The following is a 10,575-nucleotide window of genomic DNA, read 5'->3' as shown; positions in this document are numbered from 1 at the left end:
GAGGAACAGTTAAAAAACTCAGTGGTGCTAATTTTTTACTACCATAGAGGCTTTTATTTTATTGGGATGGAACGAGAACATGCAGCCAATTCAGGACAGTAGTTTCTGTATATGACCCTAACCCTTCTCTACTGACTGAGTACAAAACTAAGCCTTGTTTTAAAGGTCCAGTGTTTATATTAGTGCTTTAATGAATTATTTTTAGATTATTTTTGTTTTTCTGTTTTCTTTGCTATCGTAATCCTTAACGTAATGTCTAGTATTCGCGCGCAAAGCAACACTGCGAGGCGAGCTGACTGGATCCGTGGTCGGATGAGGAAGGATGGCGGAGGACGTGAAGGAAGAGTCGGTGGCTTCTAACGATGAGTCGGATCAAGCAGCATCTGACGGGAGCCTAAGTAACACGGTAAACAGCCGCTTCATTTTGCTTAACGTCCTTTTGTTTAGCAGAGACACCGCTTTGTGTCGTGGTTTTAACATGAGCTTACGTCAGGGTAGACGAATACAAACATTTCACGCAGCTACTTCGGAGCTCTGTGGCCGTCATGAGCCAGCAGGTTTTAACTGTCATCTCCATCCTGACGCGGATTGTTGTGTTGGGACAGATGCTGACAGAAGGATCCTGTCTCCTGCGGAGGATGGAGATCTGTGTTGCTGAAGCTGAGAAAAGGAGCGGTAAGAATGCAGTTAGCATGCAGGAGACCTACACTGTGTACCTGGTTGAGACAAGGTGAGCACAGCAATTCACTGGCTACTGTTTGAAGATGTCCTGTAGTGACACTTGATGTTTAAAAACGCATGCAGCTGCACTTCCTCCTCTTGTGATGTTGCAGAATTTAACTTCTGTTTTTTTTTTGTTTGTTTGTTTGTTTGTTTTTCGTCTTGACCAAAATTTAAAGACCAATTGATGCAATCGCAGAAGGCCATAATCCACCGCCTGACTCTCTGTGGAGGCGATACAGTGAGTTTGAACTGCTGAGGAACTATCTGATAGTTACATATCCATACATCGTGGTTCCTCCTCTGCCTGAGAAGAGGGTGAGTTCAGCTCCTCATGAAAATGTCTATGACCCTCATCCATTGTTTCAATACAGCATTAATACTGCTTCCGCGTATTAAAGCACCTCTTATTTATTAGTTATTTTATGTATTCAGGCATAACTTGCCCAAAGCATCACCCCGGTGGGAAAGCAGCATTGTGGCATTATTTGTTCACTTCAACACATTTCCTGCTTAAACAGTCAGTCAGGCGTGCTTGGTATCATTGTCTTTCTGAATGACCTAATGTCAGCATCAGTTGTTGGACAGATGGTCTCACATTTGACCCTGGAATATTTTGATTCAGCTGATTTTTTCTTCGACACATCAGTGCATCTTACTGGCGATGCTGAATGTTTCCTCCCTCAGTGGAGTAATTCTCTGTCCAACATGGTGTGACTCAAAGTACCTGAAGAAACTAGAACAGCATGTCTTCTCAGGGATTTGATTCTGTTCTCTCGTTTATTTAAAAATATGGTTTACATCAGATTTCACAGCTTTGTACAATCTGTGGAATCTAATCAAAATCTTGAATTTAAGTACTAATAAGAATAGACAACAGAAATAGAACATATAAGCATTTTGGTTTCCAGATCTTTTCCCAATTGCATTCTCTAAAAGATCCATCCACCCACCCACCTTTTTTTCATGTACTCTGCCTGGGAGTACATGAATTCATCTAGAAATATAGATGAATTCAGATATTTACTGACGTTTTTGGTTATTTATTCAAAGTCAGAAGTTTACATACTTTTATGATTATAATTCCCTGAAACCATTTAGGAAAACCCAGAAGATGATGTGATGGAATTATAAGCTTTTGATTGGTTAATTCACAACACCAGAGTTAACTGGAGGTATACCTGTGAATGTATTTTAAGGTCAAGTCACAAATGCTTTCCTTCCTTGTGTGATATCATAGATGAGCCCAAATCAATCATCCAATAAACCAGGTTGTGAATTATAGATCTACATGAATAGGCTTCATTCTTTGGTCCAATTTCCAGATTCTTCTGTTCGAACAATTATATGCAAGCATAAACGAGAATGTCCAGATACACTGTCTAGGAAGGAGACATGTTTTGTGTCAGAGATGAAAATGTTGTATTGTGAACCGTGTGAACCATCCTCAGAACAAAGGAAAAAGACTTTGTTCATCTGGTGATAGCTGGTCGTTTCAGCACAGTCTCTGCTCTCTCCCCTCAACTCAGTATTGGTGTTTTTCTGCTCTGTTTTAGAATTGTAGTCTGCCTGTAGTTTTAGGAATGGCAGAGGAAGTGAATGAAACTGTTCAGTCTTCACACTTCCAAATATTGAATTAGCATTAACAGTCGACTCGTTTGGATCATTTTATTCTTTCTTCACAGTGCAAGATGGTTGCATACAGCACAGGAAATTTCCAGTTTAATAGCTTCAAACTGGCACATTGTATATGTCAAAGGCAAACATTAGAGCTTGGGTAAAATTTAAACGTTCACACCTCCAAAAAGGAATGGTTTCTCAGTAGTCGAGGGTCCAGACCCTTAGGACAAAGCAAAAAACAAACAAGACGCTGGTTTTCACCATGCTGGGCCGGTGAGGGAGCGTCATTATCCAGAGTGAAACAAATCCTCTCCATGGGCTGAAACGTCTCTAAGAGTGGAAGAAGCCAGAACTGGAAAAGCAACATAAAAAACAAGTTGTTTGTCTTTTTGTACTTAGTACATTTCTGGTTTAAACTGTATACAATGGATAAAATAAGAACTGAACATGACAACATTTTTCTTATGAAATATATCTCTACTTCTATTGACATTATATTCACCCGACTCCGGTAACAACCCAGGTAACACACATAGAAAGAGCTAAAACGCCTTTGCACATAAATAATAAAAGGATGTGCAAGAAGGTATAGAAAGCTAGAAACATGCTGGGGCATGTGATCCAGATCTCAGCCAGATATGGGGAATTTCACTCTGTAAGCTCCACAGTCCTAGCTGCATAAATCCATCCATCCATCCATCCATTTTCTTCCGCTTATCCGGGGTCGGGTCGTGGGGGTAGCAGCTTCCGAAGGGAGGCCCAGACTTCCCTCTCCCCAGCCACTTCCACCAGCTCCTCTGGAGGAATCCCAATCCCAGGCCAGCCGAGAGACATAGTCCCTCCAGCGTTTTCTGGGTCTTCCCCGGGGCCTCCTCCTGGTGGGACGTGCCCGGAACACCTCACCAGGGAGGCGTCCAGGAGGCATCCTGACCAGATGCCCGAGCCACCTCAACTGGCCCCTCTTGACGTGAAGAAATCATAATTCACATATCTGGACTTGTAAATTGAGTCACAATTTTTTCTTTAGTTCATTAGATCAGATGAATTTGAGTGAGGTTCTTATTAAATATATCAGATTAGCTCTTTCACCAAGCCTGGCTTGGCACATTTTACAAACCTTTCCAGGTGTACAGAAAGGTGGGGGTGATGCTGTGTTTTCTGCTTGCAGGCAGAGTTTGTATGGCACAAGCTTTCTGCAGACAACATGGACCCAGACTTTGTGGAGCGGCGCAGGATTGGGCTGGAGAACTTCCTGCTCCGTGTGGCCTCTCATCCAGTTCTCTCCAACAACGAGATGCTTTACCACTTCCTCACCAAGGTGTGGAATGTTGCTCCTTTGTTTCTGATCCAAATATGTCTCCTATAAAGCTCACTTCATAAAGTACAAAGACGTTTCTCTGACTTTATGTGGCAGGAGCATGGCTGGAAGGAAATGGTATATGAGACGGGTTTCCAGACAAAGGTACAGGTGCAGCTCTGCCTTCTGTTATCACTGGGATGTTCTCTGTGTTCTCTGGGTTTGAACATTTCCTGATATTTCTTTTGCAGGCAGATTCCAGACTCAGAGCTTTGAGCGCCACCTTCAGGGTGAGAAGTCCTCATAAGTAAGTCTAACAGTATGAAACCATTAAGTCCACACAGTTTTGTTGGAAGATACATTTTGAAGATAAGATGTCTTTATTGTCACTCACGTAGAATAAACAATGGCATTTACAGTGTCCTTTGCAGATTATTTTGAAATATTAAATGAAGAGTAGAATTAACCAATGCTTCAGTTACTGTGAATCAAATGCAACTCTAAACAGCTGAAGTCAGCCTTCAGTTAAAGGAACTCAGTGTTTCAGCATCTTTACAGTTTTCTGGCAGTTTGTTCCATCAGAGTGAATGTCCTGATGTTTTTTTTGTAGTTTTTTTGTGTGAATTTGCTCTCTTGGGTTGTCCTCTCCTCCAGGACCGGGGCCATTCATTATTCAGATGAGCCCCTGCTCCGACACAGCCTGTCCAAACAACTGAATGGTCTCCTCTGCAGGCTCCATAGAGCTCTGCCCTGTTCATGAACCAGGGACGGTTAATCAGGCCAGGGTGTAAAACCTCTTGTCAGTAGGAAGGAAGGATTCAGAGTGGGCTTTCATTTGGACAGCCTGTGTAACTGAGGGTGACACCCCTGCTATAGAGATTTCTGTGAACCTAAAATGGTCAAAAGTGTTTCTGTCACTAAATAGTTATAGTTAATAGTTCATTGTAGAAATGATATTTCATTAATGTCTTCATCTCAGACGCCTAGTGGAGATGAAACATTACAGCGACGGACTTCAGTCTCACACTTCTCAGCTGCTTCGAGCACGAACTGTAAGCACACCCACACACACACACACCCTAAAAGACATACATTTTTTCTTAAATAAAAGTGTTGCCATTGTCTGCCTTTTAACACTCATTTATTTAGTCACTTTTGTAGACAACTTAAAAGTTGAACAAATTTGAATATTATTATTCCACTAATTCAATTCAAATTGTGACACTCACTCCTCAGACACAGAGTGAAATATTTCCAGAATTTATTTTTGATAAATATACCCACCCCACCCCCACCCTTCATGAAGTTGACAAGAAACAGGAGATTTGGGGCTGTGTGGGAGAGTTGGGATGATGATGGTTTGCATTAGGCACTATTGATATTCAGAGCCTTTGGTTGTAAGAGAAAGAGAGGGAGGGTATTGGAGGACCAGGGGGTAAATGGTTAATCACAAGATCCCACTCTGGGTGGTTGATCGTGTCTTCCGTATCAGAAACCACCAGCAGTAGTACTTCATGTTTCAGTACATACTGAAAATGTCACATTTGGAAAATCTTCCTGTTATTTGACTGACTGTTCCTCTGAGCCTCTGCAGCTTTGCAGTAGAAATATGTAGGACAGCACACATACCATCTTTATTGCTGAGAACATCAGAATGTTAGAACACGGCAGTAAAACGTTTTATGCTCAGTATTAGTGGGGAATTCCTGCCGATGATAACAGTTTCTCTCTCCTGCAGAGGGTTGCTGATAGACTGTATGCTGTTTACAAAGTCCACGGAAACTATGGACGAGTCTTCAGGTTTGAAAACATTCTTGCATGCATCCTTTATCTGAACTAAAGTGATTTACATCTGGGTCTGTTCCAGAAGTGACTTTATTCTCCAGTATTGGCAAATCCCTTGTAAAAATTTATTCATTGGTGTGTTCACTACAGTGAGTGGAGTGCCATAGAGAAAGAGATGGGAGATGGACTGCAGAGCGCTGGTCATCACATGGATGCGTAAGAACTCTCTCTCTTGTAATAAATCAACTCATTTGGTAGTTAGTTTGGAGAAGCTCTTTAGTGAAAACATGCAGAAGAACTACATGCTGACAGCAGCTATGTTGGTCATTCACTTACAGCTATGCTGCCTCAGTAGACGACATCTTGGAAGAAGAGGAACATTATGCTGACCAGCTGAAAGAATATCTGTCCTATGCTGAAGCTCTGAGGTAACATTCAGGAGGGGCTGTGTGCATGTATGGCCCTGGGACTGTACCAGAAGTCAACAACAGTCCAGCTGTGTGTGACGTAATATAAGCCTAGATGCAGCTGTTGTGTTTCTGTCCTCAAACGTTTGATAGAGAACACCAGAGAACAATTATCATCATAGAGACCTAGGAACCCAGCAGCATGTCAGAGGGAATGTTCAGAGCAGGGTTAGGATCTGCAACAGCCTGAGAGCATTAATCAGAGAAGCAGCCAAGATATCCATGGTTGCCCTGGAGGAAGTGAAGAAATCCAAAGCTAATATTGGATCACCTGTTCACTGGAAAAGTATTAGTTGTGCACAAATCTGGACTTTAAGTTAGACAGGTAAGAAGAAAGCCACTGTTAGGAGAGTCACCAAGAGCCCAGTTTGCAGTTTCTCAAAAACACTCAGGTGGCCAACCTACACATTGCTCTCATTAAGAGAAATTTGAACTTTTCAATCTTCCTTAAAAAACAAGGAATGACATAGAACAAACTTTGCGTGTGTGGAAGCTGGTTAGAGCTGGTGAAGATGGATGGATCTAAATCCAGGACAACCCAGGAGAAAACCTGCTAGAGGCTGAAGAAGCAGGACAAGCACCCTGAGCATACAGCCAGATGGTTTAAATCATCATGAATACTAATGCACCCCACTCCATTAATGTTTCATTTGGAAAAGATATTCAAAATCATTAAACATTTTCCCTCCACTTCATTATGTTTTCTAACCCTAATGTGACATACTGTATCAGGTAAATAAATTGAATTCAGTATTACCTTTGCTTTTGCAGGGCAGTGTGCAGAAAACACGAGCTGAGCCAGTTTGAGCTGGAAATGGCTTCCCAGGACCTCATCTCTAAGAAGCAGCAGCGTGAGGAGTTGGCCACCGGGGTACACCAGGCAGCATCATGCAGCATCATGTAGCATCATGCAGCATCATGCAGCATAATGCAGAATCATGCAGCATCACACATTAGGTTCTTCACATCAAACCTTATGTTGCCAAAGGGATCCAAGTGCTTTAATTCATCTATTCTGTTCACTTCCAAGGCCACAGGTGTATAAAACCCAGCATCTCGTTATACAGATTATTGCTGCAGACAGTAGTGAAGGAACGGGTCACACTGTAGGGCGATTCCAGTCTACATGACAGGATACCACTGCTGTAATAAATCCTGGCATGAAACCTTCTTTTGGAGAGTGAGAAACAAATGTGTACATGTGTTTTTATTCAGTGTATTTAAACTTCTGATTTCCTCTGTACATGTTTTGTTGATCATGTCCTGTGGATGGATGGATGGATGGATGGATGGATGGATGGATGGATGGATGGATGGATGGATGGATGGATGGATGGATGGATGGATGGATGGATGGATGGATGGATGGATGGATGGATGGATGGATGGATGGATGGATGGATGGATGGATGGATGGATGGATGGATGGATGGATGGATGGATGGATGGATGGATGGATGGATGGATGGATGGATGGATGGATGTATGTATGTATGTATGTATGTATGTATGTATGTATGTATGTATGTATGTATGTATGTATGGATGTATGTATGTATGTATGTATGTATGTATGTATGTATGTATGTATGTATGTATGTATGTTAGAAGCATCCTCCTGGTCTGACACGACTTTGCATCATACAAACCTGTGAGACATTAGGTGTGAGCTAACAGAATTGGTCTGGACAGAGTTCTGGCTTCAATCTAATAGACATTGGAGATTAATTACTGGGGGCATTATGAGCCATTCGATATGAAACACTCCCTAAATCTTATGGAAAGCCTTCATAGAAGAATGCATAGTGTTGGGCCATGTGCGAAGGCAGATAAGTGAATGTTTTTGGCAACATAATGTAACATTTATAAACTCGCTCAGGTTTTCTAAACATGTAACTAATTCAGAAGGCAATAACATTTCATTTATTCCATTTTCTGTTTCTGTTTCTCTTGCTGACCGTCTCAGATAGTTCGCACTTTCTCCTTAAAAGGCATGACCAACAAGCTTTTCGGGCAAGAAGCACCTGAGCAGAGGGAGGCCAAGCTCAACCTGCTGGAGGAGCTGATAGCAGAGGGGGAAGAGACTGTGAAGGAGAAAACAGCTGAGTGCGAGTGAGTTGCAGACTGTGTGGAAGCAGCAGCAAGGCTGATGGATCAGGTTCTGGTACCACTCTGCTTCATGTGTATTTCTCCAGTGAGCATGCTGAAAAGGCGTGGGCAGACATTGTCCGTTTTAAGGATCAGAAGGACAAAGATCTGCAAGAGGCGCTCATCAACTACGCTCTCATGCAAATCAGCATGTGCAAGAAGGTAGAGAAGAGCCTAAACTCAGCTTACAATTCTGTGTTAAAGCTCACTGTCTAGTTTCATATCTGCTCTCTTTTTGCAGGGAATACAAGTGTGGAATAATGCCAAAGAATGCTTTCTTAAGATGTAGAGTCAAAGCCGTACAAGTTCTACTAATATAAGTGAGACCTGTGGACACATTTATACACAGGAACATCTTATCCAAGTACTTTGAAGGAGGTGGGGGAGAACATAAAAATGACCTGGGACCTGATGTTTAAACGTTTAATATTTTTCAAAAGTTACATGCTGGAGATTGTTTATATGCTGTTGGATCTATAAAAATGAGCACAGTGGGAGGATGGGCTGGTGAGGCTGAAACTAGAGGAGAAGGTATGAAAATATCTGAAACTTAACCCAAAGGTATAGAGTGGGAGCAAATGATTAGCACCTCAAAAGTTCAAATATTAGCTGAACCCTGACTCCAAACCCTGGGAGGACTTACAACAGAACAGGAGGAAGCCCAAACCATTCCTTTCACCAAACCGACTGGACAAGGATCAGATCCCAGACCGCAGCGTCTTCGCCTACCTTTAACTGTACAGCCAGGTAGAATATTATAGAGGGTGGAATATTGACTCTGCTGCCTGGAAATTAAGTCTTCAGTCAGAGGCCTCTGCATATTGGTTGCTAGACTGACTGCTATCAAAGATTCTTTCCACCCACAGCATCACCATACAAAATGATTCTTTGATGAATTTAGTTTTCATTTCCCTTTGAGATAAATAAAGTATTTTTGAATTGAATTGAAACTTTGACACTGAAGTCCTGAAAAATATATGGTCAATGTCCCATTATATATATAGAAAAAAACATAATCTTGTAATTAGTCAGACACTTAATGGTATTATTTAGAAGGATCATGTAATGTAAGCTTTAGCGGTGTGTTTATTACCAATGTGCAGTAATTCTATCGCTGGTAAAAAAAATTACATTACAATTGCAAAGGCCAATTTATGTGATCCAAACTGGATCCAAAGAACCAAAATGGAATGAAGGAAACTCCATCCATATAAATCTCAGGAAAGGAACATGATGATGAAAGGGATAAACTTGGACCAGATCTACAACATGAGCAGAAAGGCAGGCCGTGAGTGAACATAATTCTTATCGTCTTGTTTGTACTCATCTTAAACATGTGGTGTGAATTTTTTGATTAAAAATGCTTGATTACTTCATCTATTTCAGCTGAGTTCATGCAAAAAAAAAGTAAAATATTTGAAAGTGGTGAGGACTTTAGGATGTGAAGGGTTACCGCTTGACATTCAGACATTACTCCATTTCTGCTCAACCGAAGAGAAAGTTTTGAACATTTGTTCAACTGATTTCAGTGTTGGTACAAATAAAATATGCTCTAATGATGGCATGTTTCTTTACTATGTTGCAATAATTTATTCTGTTGCGGCAATTGGGTATATGTGGCAGTGGGGTGTTGCCAGTAAGGTATCCCACAATGCATTGTGCCACCAGCAGCAGCAAGTTTAAGGAGAAATGGTCATCTGTGCAGTTGGTTTGTCTAGAATGAGCCACTTTCAGAGCAATTCTCTAATTAGCCAGTTTTGGCATCTATATTTGCACGAAACTCAGCTATGAGTGAGCTGTATGACTGTGGTGTTCTGCCTGATGGTGCAGCATTGTATATAATTATGTTTTCTGAAAAAAAATAGCAAACTATCACTGCTTTGTATATCATCTGTTAATGTTTGAGCAGAGAAACAAATAAAAAGCAGGAGCCAGGAAGTATTTCAATTAAGTAGTTTTCTTTTTATATAAGTGGTTTCTACTTAAAAAAAAAGCTTTGGGATTTGTTCCAGTAATTACAATATACTTGGATTTATTCAGTTAACTTCAGTTGTGGTCACTAAAATTGCCCAAGTTAATGTAACTCAAAAGTATCAAGTTAGCTGAATTGTGTAGACTTAAGATGTCCAACTTGCACATATTAACATTTTTGTGTTTGGAAAACTTGATATTTTTGAGGCCATGAGATCGCATGATTTTTCTGAAATAAGGACAACGTACTGTGTTTAACAGTGTGTCTGTTACAGTCAGGCGACCTGTTCAGGGTGGACCCTGCCATTTACACAGAGGCAGAGAGTTAAACCAGAATTTTAATTATTTCTGCTAGAAAAGTGTTATTTGAAATTGATCTGAATAAGACTTTAGTTTAATTTTTTTAAATAAATTACTAAAATAAGTGAACTTTTTATAAATTTATTGAGATGCACCTGAATATTTTACTTATGGTAAAATATGCACATATACATGTGCAGAAATGTTAGCATATATATATTGTAATTCTTTTATGTGTTCTCTTCCACTATAAAATATGGTGATGTG

General features: G+C 40.8%; 1 protein-coding gene across 2 annotated transcripts; it reads left to right on the top strand.

Annotated features, from left to right (window-relative positions):
- The first annotated feature begins 166 nt into the window (after positions 1 to 166).
- LOC122826082 (sorting nexin-4-like) lies at positions 167 to 9,975 on the top strand. Of its 2 annotated transcripts, none has more exons than XM_044107592.1 (14): positions 167 to 406; positions 606 to 730; positions 900 to 1,038; positions 3,509 to 3,658; positions 3,755 to 3,802; positions 3,889 to 3,944; positions 4,617 to 4,689; positions 5,376 to 5,437; positions 5,573 to 5,638; positions 5,761 to 5,850; positions 6,661 to 6,740; positions 7,860 to 8,001; positions 8,085 to 8,199; positions 8,279 to 9,975. In XM_044107592.1, the coding sequence occupies exons 1-14, from the start codon at positions 323 to 325 to the stop codon at positions 8,324 to 8,326; spliced, it is 1,278 nt and encodes a 425-aa protein (XP_043963527.1). In that variant the 5' UTR covers positions 167 to 322; the 3' UTR covers positions 8,327 to 9,975. The 2 variants fall into 2 exon arrangements, with proteins under 2 accessions (XP_043963527.1, XP_043963526.1); XM_044107591.1 differs by having other exon boundaries at positions 183 to 406; positions 6,661 to 6,760; positions 7,856 to 8,001.
- Positions 9,976 to 10,575: the final 600 nt, after the last annotated feature.

The sequence above is a fragment of the Gambusia affinis genome, linkage group LG23 (assembly GCF_019740435.1).
Source record: "Gambusia affinis linkage group LG23, SWU_Gaff_1.0, whole genome shotgun sequence".
Taxonomy (NCBI): Eukaryota; Metazoa; Chordata; class Actinopteri; order Cyprinodontiformes; family Poeciliidae; genus Gambusia; species Gambusia affinis.
The sequence above is the reverse complement of the archived record's forward strand: the minus strand, read 5'-3'. Positions and strand labels throughout refer to the sequence as shown.